At 47.9% G+C, this 15,303-nt stretch overlaps 1 protein-coding gene across 3 annotated transcripts in view; it reads right to left on the reverse strand.

Annotated features, from left to right (window-relative positions):
• Nucleotides 1–15,303, reverse strand: part of braf (B-Raf proto-oncogene, serine/threonine kinase) — a 106,827-nt gene that overhangs the window by 21,767 nt on the left and 69,757 nt on the right. For all 3 annotated transcript variants that reach the window (XM_065021226.1, XM_065021225.1, XM_065021224.1), the window contains 3 exons: nt 11,455–11,591; nt 9,889–10,091; nt 3,472–3,648 (listed from right to left, as the gene is read on the reverse strand). In XM_065021226.1, the coding sequence (XP_064877298.1) occupies nt 3,472–3,648; nt 9,889–10,091; nt 11,455–11,591 (517 nt within the window). The remainder of the gene's footprint in view (nt 1–3,471; nt 3,649–9,888; nt 10,092–11,454; nt 11,592–15,303) is intronic.

The following is a 15,303-nucleotide window of genomic DNA, read 5'->3' on the forward strand; positions in this document are numbered from 1 at the left end:
GTACCAGTCTGTCAGTGTTAAGACTCTCCTAACCTCCACTGTACCAGTCAAGACTCTCCTAACCTCCACTGTACCAGTCTGTCAAGACTCTTAAAGACTCTGTCAGTGTTAAGACTCCTAACCTCCACTGTACCAGTCTGTCAGTGTTAAGACTCTCCTAACCTCCACTGTACCACCTCCACTGTCAAGACTCTCCTAACCTCCACTGTACCACCAGTCTGTCCACTGTGTTAAGACTCTCCTAACCTCCACTGTACCAGTCAAGACTCTCCTAACCTCCACTGTACCAGTCAAGACTCTCTTAACCTCCACTGTACCAGTCTGTCCATGTTAAGACTCTCCTAACCTCCACTGTACCAGTCTGTCCAGGTTAAGACTCTCCTAACCTCCACTGTACCAGTCTGTCCAGGTTAAGACTCTCCTAACCTCCACTGTACCAGTCTGTCCACGTTAAGACTCTCCTAATCTCCACTGTAACAGTCAAGACTCTCCTAACCTCCACTGTACCAGTCAAGACTCTCCTAACCTCCACTGTACCAGTCAAGACTCTCCTAACCTCCACTGTACCAGTCAAGACTCTCCTAACCTCCACTGTACCAGTCAAGACTCTCCTAACCTCCACTGTACCAGTCAAGACTCTCCTAACCTCCACTGTACCAGTCAAGACTCTCCTAACCTCCACTGTACCAGTCAAGACTCTCCTAACCTCCACTGTACCAGTCTGTCAGTGTTAAGACTCTCCTAACCTCCACTGTACCAGTCTGTCAGTGTTAAGACTCTCCTAACCTCCACTGTACCAGTCTGTCAGTGTTAAGACTCTCCTAACCTCCACTGTACCAGTCTGTCCATGTTAAGACTCTCCTAACCTCCACTGTACCAGTCAAGACTCTCCTAACCTCCACTGTACCAGTCAAGACTCTCCTAACCTCCACTGTACCAGTCAAGACTCTCCTAACCTCCACTGTACCAGTCAAGACTCTCCTAACCTCCACTGTACCAGTCAAGACTCTCCTAACCTCCACTGTACCAGTCCAGTTAAGACTCTCCTAACCTCCACTGTACCAGTCAAGACTCTCCTAACCTCCACTGTACCACCAGTCAAGACTCTCCTAACCTCCCACTGTACCAGTCAAGAGTCAAGACTCCTAACCTCCACTGTACCAGTCAAGACTCTCTTAACCTCCACTGTACCAGTCAAGACTCTCCTAACCTCCACTGTACCAGTCTGTCAGTGTTAAGACTCTCCTAACCTCCACTGTACCAGTCTGTCCATGTTAAGACTCTCCTAACCTCCACTGTACCAGTCAAGACTAACCTCCACTGTAACCTCCACTGTACCAGTCAAGACTCTCCTAACCTCCACTGTACCAGTCAAGACTCTCCTAACCTCCACTGTACCAACCTCCACTGTACCAGTACCAAGACTCTCCTAACCTCCACTGTACCAGTCAAGACTCTCCTAACCTCCACTGTACCAGTCAAGACTCTCCTAACCTCCACTGTACCAGTCAAGACTCTCCTAACCTCCACTGTACCAGTCAAGACTCTCCTAACCTCCACTGTACCAGTCAAGACTCTCCTAACCTCCACTGTACCAGTCAAGACTCTCCTAACCTCCACTGTACCAGTCAAGACTCTCCTAACCTCCACTGTACCAGTCAAGACTCTCCTAACCTCCACTACCAGTAACCTCCACTGTCAAGACTCTCCTAACCTCCACTGTACCAGTCAAGACTCTCCTAACCTCCACTGTACCCAAGACTCTCTAACCTCCACTGTACCCAAGACTCTCTAACCTCCACTGTGTTAAGACTCTCCTAACCTCCACTGTACCAGTCAAGACTCTCCTAACCTCCACTGTACCAGTCTGTTAAGACTCTCCTAACCTCCACTGTACCAGTCTGTGAGTGTTAAGACTCTCCTAACCTCCACTGTACCAGTCTGTTCAGGTTAAGACTCTCCTAACCTCCACTGTACCAGTCTGTCCATGTTAAGACTCTCCTAACCTCCACTGTACCAGTCTGTCCACGTTAAGACTCTCCTAACCTCCACTGTACCAGTCAGTCCACGTTAAGACTCTCCTAACCTCCACTGTACCAGTCTGTGTGTTAAGACTCTCCTAACCTCCACTGTACCAGTCTGTGAGTGTTAAGACTCTCCTAACCTCCACTGTACCAGTCTGTCCACGTTAAGACTCTCCTAACCTCCACTGTACCAGTCTGTCAGTGTTAAGACTCTCCTAACCTCCACTGTACCAGTCTGTCAGTGTTAAGACTCTCCTAACCTCCACTGTACCAGTCTGTCCACGTTAAGCCTCTCCTAACCTCCACTGTACCAGTCTGTGAGTGTTACGACTCTCCTAACCTCCACTGTACCAGTCTGTGAGTGTTACGACTCTCCTAACCTCCACTGTACCAGTCTGTGAGTGTTACGACTCTCCTAACCTCCACTGTACCAGTCTGTCCACGTTAAGACTCTCCTAACCTCCACTGTACCAGTCTGTCAGTGTTAAGACTCTCCTAACCCCCACTGTACCAGTCTGTCAGTGTTAAGACTCTCCTAACCTCCACTGTACCAGTCTGTCCACGTTAAGACTCTCCTAACCTCCACTGTACCAGTCTGTCAGTGTTACGACTCTCCTAACCTCCACTGTACCAGTCTGTCAGTGTTAAGACTCTCCTAACCTCCACTGTACCAGTCTGTGAGTGTTAAGACTCTCCTAACCTCCACTGTACCAGTCTGTCAGTGTTAAGACTCTCCTAACCTCCACTGTACCAGTCTGTCCACGTTAAGACTCTCCTAACCTCCACTGTACCAGTCTGTCCAGGTTAAGACTCTCCTAACCTCCACTGTACCAGTCAAGACTCTCCTAACCTCCACTGTACCAGTCTGTGAGTGTTAAGACTCTCCTAACCTCCACTGTACCAGTCTGTGAGTGTTAAGACTCTCCTAACCTGAGTTAGGAGTTCTGCAGGTACCTACAGTAGTTCAGGGGCTGACTCATTTAAAGCGTGTGAACCAGGAGAGTCAGCGTAGGGGACGAGGGCGTGAACCAGGAGAGTCAGCGTAGGGGACGAGGGCGTCAACCAAGAGAGTCAGCATAGGGGACGAGGGCGTCAACCAGGAGAGTCAGCGTAGGGGACGAGGGCGTCAACCAGGAGAGTCAGCGTAGGGGACGAGGGCGTGAACCAGGAGAGTCAGCGTAGGGGACGAGGGCGTCAACCAGGAGAGTCAGCGTAGGGGACTAGTAGGGGACGAGGGCGTGAACCAGGAGTCAGCGTAGGGGACGAGGGCGTGAACCAGGAGAGTCAGCGTAGGGGACGAGGGTGTGAACCAGGAGACTCAGCGTAGCGGACGAGGGCGTGAACCAGGGGATGCATCCCAAATAGCAGCCTATTCCCTATGTCTGGGACTAGCTCTGGGAACAGGGTGCTAGTCGGGGTACATCCCGTGTGTTGTGGACTAACTCACTCCATGCCCTGCGCGGTCTGCCGGGCGATATCTATGAGCTTGATCATCTCAAACTTGGTCTCTATGATGTGTAGATGGTGGTAGAGGGAGGAGCCCTCGCACCACTGGGTCACGATGGCCAGCTGAGGCTTGGTGGTGTAACCCATGAACAGCAGGATGTTGACGTGACGCGTCTTCCTGTTAGGAAGCAGGGAGAGGAAACCACTGAGAAGGAGCTTTTAGTTATCCATCCAGCATGCTATTTCATGACAAAAGCCCTGTTGTTTCATGACCAAACACAGAAGCCCTGCTATTTCATGACAAAACACAAAAGCCCTGTTATTTCATGACAAAACAGAAGCCCTGCTATTTCATGACAAAACAGAAGCCCTGCTATTTCATGACGGAACAGAAGCCCTGTTATTTCATGACGGAACAGAAGCCCTGTTATTTCATGACGGAACAGAAGCCCTGTTATTTCATGACAAAACAGAAGCCCTGCTGTTTCATGACCAAACACAGAAGCCCTGCTATTTCATGACCAAACACAGAAGCCCTGCTATTTCATGACAAAACAGAAGCCCTGTTATTTCATGACAAAACAGAAGCCCTGCTATTTCATGACAAAACAGAAGCCCTGCTATTTCATGACGGAACAGAAGCCCTGTTATTTCATGACAAAACAGAAGCCCTGCTGTTTCATGACAGAAGAGAAGCCCTGCTATTTCATGACAAAACAGAGGCCCTGTTATTTCATGACAAAACAGAAGCCCTGCTGTTTCATGACAGAAGAGAAGCCCTGCTATTTCATGACAAAACAGAAGCCCTGTTATTTCATGACGGAACAGAAGCCCTGTTATTTCATGACGGAACAGAAGCCCTGCTATTTCATGACAAAACAGAAGCCCTGCTATTTCATGACAAAACAGAAGCCCTGCTATTTCATGACAAAACAGAAGCCCTGTTATTTCATGACAAAACAGAAGCCCTGCTATTTCATGACAAAACAGAAGCCCTGCTATTTCATGACAAAACAGAAGCCCTGCTATTTCATGACAAAACAGAAGCCCTGCTATTTCATGACAAAACAGAAGCCCTGCTATTTTCATGACATGAAACAGAAGCCCTGCTATTTCATGAACAGAAACAGAGAAGCCCTGCTATTTCATGACAAAACAGAAGCCCTGCTATTTCATGACAAAACAGAAGCCCTGCTATTTCATGACAAAACAGAAGCCCTGCTATTTCATGACAAAACAGAAAACGGAACAGAAGCCCTGCTATTTCATGACAAAACAGAAGCCCTGCTATTTCATGACAAAACAGAAGCCCTGCTATTTCATGACAAAACAGAAGCCCTGTTATTTCATGACAAAACAGAAGCCCTGCTATTTCATGACAAAACAGAAGCCCTGCTATTTCATGAAAAACAGAAGTTATTTCATGACGGAACAGAAGCCCTGCTATTTCATGACAAAACAGAAGCCCTGTTATTTCATGACAAAAACAGAAGCCCTGCTATTTCATGACAAAACAGAAGCCCTGCTATTTCATGACGAAACACAGAAGCCCTGCTATTTCATGACAAAACAGAAGCCCTGCTATTTCATGACAAAACAGAAGCCCTGTTATTTCATGACAAAACAGAAGCCCTGCTATTTCATGACAAAACAGAAGCCCTGCTATTTCATGACAAAACAGAAGCCCTGCTATTTCATGACAAAACAGAAGCCCTGTTATTTCATGACAAAACAGAAGCCCTGCTATTTCATGACAAAACAGAACATGACAAAACAGAAGCCCTGCTATTTCATGACAAAACAGAAGCCCTGCTATTTCATGACAAAACAGAAGCCCTGCTATTTCATGACAAAACAGAAGCCCTGCTATTTCATGACAAAACAGAAGCCCTGCTATTTCATGACAAAACAGAAGCCCTGCTATTTCATGACAAAACAGAAGCCCTGCTATTTCATGACAAAAGAGAAGCCCTGCTATTTCATGACGGAACAGAAGCCCTGTTATTTCATGACAAAACAGAAGCCCTGTTATTTCATGACGGAACAGAAGCCCTGCTATTTCATGACAAAACAGAAGCCCTGCTATTTCATGACAAAACAGAAGCCCTGCTATTTCATGACAAAACAGAAGCCCTGCTATTTCATGACAAAACAGAAGCCCTGCTATTTCATGACAAAACAGAAGCCCTGCTATTTCATGACGGAACAAAATTTCAGAAAAACAGAAGCCCTGCTATTTCATGACAAAACAGAAGCCCTGCTATTTCATGACAAAACAGAAGCCCTGCTATTTCATGACAAAACAGAAGCCCTGCTATTTCATGACAAAACAGAGAAGCCCTGCTATTTCATGACAGAACAGAGAAGCCCTGCTATTTCATGACAAAACAGAAGCCCTGAACAAAACAGAAGCCCTGCTATTTCATGACAAAAACAGAAGCCCTGCTATTTTCATGACGGAACAGAAGAAGCCCTGCTATTTCATGACAAAACAGAAGCCCTGCTATTTCATGACAAAACAGAAGCCCTGCTATTTCATGACAAAACAGAAGCCCTGCTGATTTCAAAACAGAAGCCCTGCTATTTCATGACAAAACAGAAGCCCTGCTATTTCATGACGGAACAGAAGCCCTGCTATTTCATGACAAAACAGAAGCCCTGCTATTTCATGACAAAACAGAAGCCCTGCTATTTCATGACAAAACAGAAGCCCTGCTATTTCATGACAAAACAGAAGCCCTGCTATTTCATGACAAAACAGAAGCCCTGCTATTTCATGACAAAACAGAAGCCCTGCTATTTCATGACAAAACAGAAGCCCTGCTATTTCATGACGGAACAGAAGCCCTGCTATTTTTCATGATTTCATGACAAAACAGAAGCCCCTATTTCTGACAAAACAGAAGCCCTGCTATTTCATGACAAAACAGAAGCCCTGCTATTTCATGACAAAACAGAAGCCCTGACGGAACAGAAGTTATTTCATGACAAAACAGAAGCCCTGCTATTTCATGACAAAACAGAAGCCCTGCTATTTCATGACAAAACAGAAGCCCTGCTATTTCATGACGGAACAGAAGCCCTGCTATTTCATGACAAAACAGAAGCCCTGCTATTTCATGACAAAACAGAAGCCCTGCTATTTCATGACAAAACAGAAGCCCTGCTATTTCATGACAAAACAGACAAAACAGAAGCCCTGCTATTTCATGACAAAACAGAAGCCCTGTTATTTCATGACGGAACAGAAGCCCTGCTATTTTTATTTCGGAACAGAAGCCCTGCTATTTCATGACAAAACAGAAGCCCTGCTATTTCATGACAAAACAGAAGCCCTGCTATTTCAGAAGCCCTGATTTCAAAACAGAAGCCCTGCTATTTCATGACAAAACAAAATTTCATGACAAAACAGAAGCCCTGCTATTTCATGACGGAACAGAAGCCCTGCTATTTCATGACAAAACAGAAGCCCTGCTATTTCATGACAAAACAGAAGCCCTGCTATTTCATGACAAAACAGAAGCCCTGCTATTTCATGACAAAACACAGAAGCCCTGCTATGTCATGACAAAAACAGAAGCCCTGCAATTTCATGACAGAAGAGAAGCCCTGCTATTTCATGACAAACAGAAAATTTCATGACAAAACAGAAGCCCTGCTATTTCATGACAAAACAGAAGCCCTGCTATTTCATGACAAAACAGAAGCCCTGCTATTTCATGACAAAACAGAAGCCCTGCTATTTCATGACGGAACAGAAGCCCTGCTATTTCATGACAAAACAGAAGCCCTGCTATTTCATGACAAAACAGAAGCCCTGCTATTTCATGACAAAACAGAAGCCCTGCTATTTCATGACAAAACAGAAGCCCTGCTATTTCATGACAAAACAGAAGCCCTGCTATTTCATGACAAAACAGAAGCCCTGCTATTTCATGACAAAACAGAGAAGCCCTGCTATTTCATGACAAAAAAGCCCTGCTATTTCATGAAGCCCTGCTATTTCATGACAAATTTCATGACAGAGAAGCCCTGCTATTTCATGACAAAACAGAAGCCCTGCTATTTCATGACAAAACAGAAGCCCTGCTATTTCATGACAAAACATGAGAAGCCCTGCTATTTCATGACAAAACAGAAGCCTGCTATTTCATGACGGAACAGAACTAGACAAAAAGAAGCCCTGTTATTTCATGACAAAACAGAAGCCCTGCTATTTCATGACGGAACAGAAACCCTGCTATTTCATGACAAAACAGAAGCCCTGCTATTTCATGACAAAACAGAAGCCCTGACAAAACAGAAGCCCTGCTATTTCATGACAAAACAGAAGCCCTGCTATTTCATGACAAAACAGAAGCCCTGCTATTTTGACAAAACAGAAGCCCTCTATTTCATGACGACAAAACAGAAGCCCTGCTATTTCACAAAACAGAAGCCCTGTTATTTCATGACAAAACAGAAGCCCTGTTATTTCATGACGGAACAGAAGCCCTGCTATTTCATGACGGAACAGAAGCCCTGCTATTTCATGACGGAACAGAAGCCCTGCTATTTCATGACAAAACACAGAAGCCCTGCTGTTTCATGACAAAACAGAAGCCCTGCTATTTCATGACAAAACAGAGAAGCCCTGCTATTTCATGACAAAACAGAGAAGCCCTGCTATTTCATGACAAAACAGAAGCCCTGCTATTTCATGACAAAACAGAAGCCCTGCTATTTCATGACAAAACAGAAGCCCTGCTATTTCATGACGGAACAGAAGCCCTGCTATTTCATGACGGAACAGAAGCCCTGCTATTTCATGACGGAACAGAAGCCCTGCTATTTCATGACGGAACAGAAGCCCTGCTATTTCATGACGGAACAGAAGCCCTGTTATTTCATGACAAAACAGAAGCCCTGCTATTTCATGACAAAACAGAAGCCCTGCTATTTCATGACGGAACAGAAGCCCTGCTATTTCATGACGGAACAGAAGCCCTGCTATTTCATGACAAAACACAGAAGCCCTGCTATTTCATGACAAAAACAGAAGCCCTGCTATTTCATGACAGAAGAGAAGCCCTGCTATTTCATGACGGAACAGAAGCCCTGCTATTTCATGACAAAACAGAGAAGCCCTGCTATTTCATGACAAAACAGAGAAGCCCTGCTATTTCATGACAAAACAGAAGCCCTGCTATTTCATGACAAAACAGAAGCCCTGCTATTTCATGACAAAACAGAAGCCCTGCTATTTCATGACAAAACAGAAGCCCTGCTATTTCATGACGGAACAGAAGCCCTGCTATTTCATGACGGAACAGAAGCCCTGTTATTTCATGACGGAACAGAAGCCCTGTTATTTCATGACGGAACAGAAGCCCTGCTATTTCATGACAAAACAGAAGCCCTGCTATTTCATGACAAAACAGAAGCCCTGCTATTTCATGACGGAACAGAAGCCCTGCTATTTCATGACAGAACAGAAGCCCTGCTATTTCATGACAAAACAGAAGCCCTGCTATTTCATGACAAAACAGAGAAGCCCTGCTATTTCATGACAAAACAGAAGCCCTGCTATTTCATGACAAAAAAATTTCAGACAAAACAGAAGCCCTGCTATTTCATGACAAAACAGAAGCCCTGCTATTTCATGACAAAACAGAGAAGCCCTGCTATTTCATGACAAAACAGAAGCCCTGCTATTTCATGACAAAACAGAAGCCCTGCTATTTCATGACGGAACAGAAGCCCTGCTATTTCATGACGGAACAGAAGCCCTGCTATTTCATGACGGAACAGAAGCCCTGTGATTTCATGACGGAACAGAAGCCCTGTTATTTCATGACGGAACAGAAGCCCTGCTATTTCATGACAAAACAGAAGCCCTGCTATTTCATGACGGAACAGAAGCCCTGCTATTTCATGATGGAACAGAAGCCCTGCTATTTCATGACAAAACAGAAGCCCTGCTATTTCATGATGGAACAGAAGCCCTGCTATTTCATGACAAAACAGAAGCCCTGCTATTTCATGACAAAACAGAAGCCCTGCTATTTCATGACAAAACAGAAGCCCTGCTATTTCATGACAAAACAGAAGCCCTGCTATTTCATGACAAAACAGAAGCCCTGCTATTTCATGACAAAACAGAAGCCCTGCTATTTCATGACAAAACAGAAGCCCTGCTATTTCATGACAAAACAGAAGCCCTGCTATTTCATGACAAAACAGAAGCCCTGCTATTTCATGACAAAACAGAAGCCCTGTTTACACTATACTTGTCGGTTATACTGTATATCCCAACACACCTAAGACCTGGAAGGTAGCAGTTAATCACCTCAACGTCTGCAGTAAAACTAGTATTCCACCACTGTGTACATGCCGAGCTTTTCATTACATGACTTCACCGTTAAAAACCGTGTCTTACCGGAGGACTCCCACTTCGTTCTTGAAGGCCTGTAGCTGCTGTGGTGTGGGAGCTGTCACGTTCAACATCTTCACCGCCACGTCGCCGTGCCACTTGCCCTTGAAGACGGTCCCAAAGGATCCGGAGCCTATCCTCTGACCCAGGGTGATCTGACCTTCTGGGATCTCCCAGTCGTCACTAGAGTCCCGTCTGCCCAGGGTTTTCTACATGGGGGGGGCACACACAGATGGTTTTTACTTCCTGGTTTACAACAGAGCCGGTCTTAAAGTGGCAGCGCACGGTGACAGGCTCTGTGCGTGTCACCACACTGTGTGTGTTTTTACTAGGTCTTTCTCCGACTGAATACCTGGACATTTTCTAGCCATCTTGACAACTCCTATAGTCATTGTTTGGCATCTCAGTCATATTGTAAACTTATTGATCCTGCTTTGTGATACACCAATCAGCTCTAAGGTCTGTGTTCCTTATATACCAATCAGCTCTAAGGTCTGTGTTCCTTATACACCAATCAGCTCTAAGGTCTGTGTTCCTTATACACCAATCAGCTCTAAGGTCTGTGTTCCTTATACACCAATCAGCTCTAAGAAGGTCTGTGTTCCTTATACACCAATCAGCTCTAAGAAGGTCTGTGTTCCTTATACACCAATCAGCTCTAAGAAGGTCTGTGTTCCTTATACACCAATCAGCTCTAAGGTCTGTGTTCCTTATACACCAATCAGCTCTAAGAAGGTCTGTGTTCCTTATACACCAATCAGCTCTAAGAAGGTCTGTGTTCCTTATACACCAATCAGCTCTAAGAAGGTCTGTGTTCCTTATACACCAATCAGCTCTAAGGTCTGTGTTCCTTATACACCAATCAGCTCTAAGGTCTGTGTTCCTTATACACCAATCAGCTCTAAGAAGGTCTGTGTTCCTTATACACCAATCAGCTCTAAGGACTGTGTTCCTTATACACCAATCAGCTCTAAGAAGGTCTGTGTTCCTTATACACCAATCAGCTCTAAGAAGGTCTGTGTTCCTTATACACCAATCAGCTCTAAGGACTGTGTTCCTTATACACCAATCAGCTCTAAGAAGGTCTGTGTTCCTTATACACCAATCAGCTCTAAGGTCTGTGTTCCTTATACACCAATCAGCTCTAAGGTCTGTGTTCCTTATACACCAATCAGCTCTAAGGTCTGTGTTCCTTATACACCAAAGCTCAGTCTCTACACCAATCAGCTCTAAGGTCTGTGTTCCTTATACACCAATCAGCTCTAAGGTCTGTGTTCCTTATACACCAATCAGCTCTAAGGTCTGTGTTCCTTATACACCAATCAGCTCTAAGGTCTGTGTTCCTTATACACCAATCAGCTCTAAGAAGGTCTGTGTTCCTTATACACCAATCAGCTCTAAGAAGGTCTGTGTTCCTTATACACCAATCAGCTCTAGGAAGGTCTGTGTTCCTTATACACCAATCAGCTCTAAGGTCTGTGTTCCTTATACACCAATCAGCTCTAAGGTCTGTGTTCCTTATACACCAATCAGCTCTAAGAAGGTCTGTGTTTTGTAGCGGTTGTGTCTCACCATCTTATTGCGGTCGTCAGACGAGGACGATGACTTCCTCTCTCTCTGTGGACACGGAGACTTCTGAGGAGCCTTCACATTGGTCAATGAGCCAGGCAGCGAGGCCGGGGGCGTGGCCGACAGCCCTGCAGTCGACCCTAATTGGAAGTAGGAGAGGGAGGGAGGGGGTTAGGGAGGGAGGGGGGGGAGTAGGGTGGAGGAGGAAAACAAAAGAAAAGGAAAGATGAGGATGAGAAGAAACGGAGGGCAAACAGAAGGCGGTAGGAGGAGGAAGAGGAGGAAGAGGAGGAAGACAGGGCTTGACTGATAGAGAGAAGGGATATGTCCAGTCCCAAACTGACCCCTAGACCCTATGCCCTAGGATCGACCCCTAGACCCTATGCCCTAGGATCGACCCCTAGACCCTATGCCCTAGGATCGGCCCCTAGACCCTATGCCCTAGGATCGGCCCCTAGACCCTATGCCCTAGGATCGGCCCCTAGACCCTATGCCCTAGGATCGGCCCCTAGACCCTATGCCCTAGGATCGGCCCCTAGACCCTATGCCCTAGGATCGGCCCCTAGACCCTATGCCCTCGGATCGACCCCTAGACTCTATGCCCTAGGATCGACCCCTAGACCCTATGCCCTAGGATCGACCCTATGCCCTAGGATCGACCCCTAGACCCTATGCTCTAGGATCGACCCCTAGACTCTATGCCCTAGAGTCGACCCCTAGACCCTATGCCCTAGGATCGACCCCATGCCCTAGGATCGACCCCATGCCCTAGGATCGACCCCATGCCCTAGGATCGACCCCTTAGACCCTATGCCCTAGGATCGACCCTATGCCCTAGGATCGACCCCATGCCCTAGGATCGACCCCATGCCCTAGGATCGACCCCTAGACCCTATGCCCTAGGATCGGCCCCTAGACCCTATGCCCTAGGATCGGTTCCTAGACCCTGGCCCCTAGACCCTAGGATCGGCCCCTAGACCCTAGGATCGGCCCCTAGACCCTATGCCCTCGGATCGACCCCTAGACTCTATGCCCTAGGATCGACCCCTAGACCCTATGCCCTAGGATCGACCCTATGCCCTAGGATCGACCCCTAGACCCTATGCCCTCGGATCGACCCCTAGACTCTATGCCCTAGGATCGACCCCTAGACCCTATGAAATGATAGGTATAAAACGAAACAGTGAAACTTCCACCTAGCCTATCAGAGGGCAAGTTGGAACAATTACCCTATTGCTTACACCTGTCAAAAAACATCTCTGATCTCCACAAGTGCATGGGGTCCGATCCTAGGGTCTAGGGGTCCGATCATAGGGTCTAGGGGTCCGATCATAGGCTCTAGGGGTCCGATCATAGGCTCTAGGGGTCCGATCATAGGCTCTAGGGGTCCGATCTAGGGGTCCGATCATAGGCTCTAGGGGTCCGATCATAGGCTCCAGGGGTCCGATCATAGGGTCCAGGGGTCCGATCATAGGGTCCGATCATAGGGTCTAGGGGTCGATCATAGGGTCTAGGGGTCCGATCATAGGGTCTAGGGGTCCGATCATAGGGTCTAGGGGTCCGATCATAGGGTCCGATCATAGGGTCTAGGGGTCCGATCATAGGGTCTAGGGGTCCGATCATAGGGTCTAGGGGTCCGATCATAGGGTCTAGGGGTCCGATCATAGGCTCTAGGGGTCCAATCATAGGCTCTAGGGGTCCGATCATAGGGTCCGATCATAGGGTCTAGGGGTCCGATCATAGGGTCTAGGGGTCGATCATAGGCTCTAGGGGTCCGATCATAGGCTCTAGGGGTCCGATCATAGGCTCTAGGGGTCCGATCATAGGCTCTAGGGGTCCGATCATAGGCTCTAGGGTCCGATCATAGGGTCTAGGGTCCGATCATAGGATCTAGGGGTCGATCATAGGGTCCGATCATAGGGTCTAGGGGTCCGATCATAGGCTCTAGGGGTCCGATCATAGGCTCTAGGGGTCCGATCATAGGCTCTAGGGGTCCGATCATAGGCTCTAGGGGTCCGATCATAGGCTCTAGGGGTCCGATCATAGGGTCCGATCATAGGGTCTAGGGGTCGATCATAGGCTCTAGGGGTCCGATCATAGGGTCCAGGGGTCCGATCATAGGGTCTAGGGGTCCGATCATAGGGTCCGATCATAGGGTCTAGGGGTCGATCATAGGGTCTAGGGGTCGATCATAGGGTCTAGGGGTCCGATCATAGGGTCTAGGGGTCCGATCATAGGGTCTAGGGGTCCGATCATAGGGTCTAGGGGGTCGATCATAGGGTCCGATCATAGGGTCCGATCATAGGGTCTAGGGGTCCGATCATAGGGTCTAGGGGTCCTATCATAGGGTCTAGGGGTCGATCATAGGGTCTAGGGGGTCGATCATAGGGTCCGATCATAGGGTCTAGGGGTCCGATCATAGGGTCTAGGGGTCCTATCATAGGGTCTAGGGGTCGATCATAGGGTCTAGGGGTCGATCATAGGGTCTAGGGGTCGATCATAGGGTCTAGGGGTCGATCATAGGGTCTAGGGGTCGATCATAGGGTCTAGGGGTATGATCATAGGGTCCGATCATAGGGTCTGGGGGTCCGATCATAGGGTCTAGGGGTCCGATCATAGGGTCTAGGGGTCCGATCATAGGGTCTAGGGGTCTAGTTGGGATTGGGCCATAGAGTGGGTTTCAGAGAACAGGAGGGTTGAGGGGAGTCGGAGTGTTGTGTCCTGGTGGTGTTGGAGGTGAGGGGTGATGTCACAGTGGGAGGTGAGGGGTGATGCACAATGGGAGGTGGTACTGATGGTTTAACATAACTGATGGCTTCTACGCTTGTGGCTAGAGCACAGCAGTCTTCTCCCTAACCTGAACCTGATTCTCAAATTCTCCTTAACCCGCTACGTCAACTCCTCCCTAACCCACCACGTCAACTCCTCCCTAACCCACCACGTCAACTCCTCCCTAACCCACCCCTAACCCTAACCCCACGTCAACTCCTCCCTAACCCACCACGTCAACTCCTCCCTAACCCACCACGTCAACTCCTCCCTAACCCACCACGTCAACTCCTCCCTAACCCGTCAACTTCTTCCTAACCCACCACGTCAACTTCTCCCTAACCTGTCAACTTCTCCCTAACCCGTCAACTTCTCCCTAAACCCAACTTCTCCCTAAACCGTCAACTTCTCCCTAACTTCTCCCTAACCACGTCAACTTCTCCCTAACCCACCACGTCAACTTCTCCCTAACCCACCACGTCAACTTCTCCCTAACCCACCACGTCAACTTCTCCCTAACCCACCACGTCAACTCCTCCCTAACCCACCACGTCAACTTCTCCCTAACCCACCACGTCAACTTCTCCCTAACCCACCACGTCAACTTCTCCCTAACCCACTTCTCCCACGTCAACTTCTCCCTAACCCACCACGTCAACTCCTCCCTAACCCACCACGTCAACTCCTCCCTAACCCACCACGTCAACTCCTCCCTAACCCACCACGTCAACTCCTCCCTAACCCACCACGTCAACTCCTCCCTAACCCACCACGTCAACTCCTCCCTAACCCACCACGTCAACTCCTCCCTAACCCACCACGTCAACTCCTCCCTAACCCACAACTTCTCAACTCAACTCCCTAACCCACCACGTCAACTCCTCCCTAACCCACCACGTCAACTCCTCCCTAACCCACCACGTCAACTCCTCCCTAACCCACCACGTCAACTCCTCCCTAACCCACCACGTCAACTCCTCCCTAACCCACCACGTCAACTCCTCCCTAACCCACCACGCCAACTCCTTCCTAACCCACCACGTCAACTCCTCCCTAACCCACCACGTCAACTCCTCCCTAACC

Source organism: Oncorhynchus nerka, linkage group LG8 (assembly GCF_034236695.1).
Source record: "Oncorhynchus nerka isolate Pitt River linkage group LG8, Oner_Uvic_2.0, whole genome shotgun sequence".
Lineage (NCBI taxonomy): Eukaryota > Metazoa > Chordata > Actinopteri > Salmoniformes > Salmonidae > Oncorhynchus > Oncorhynchus nerka.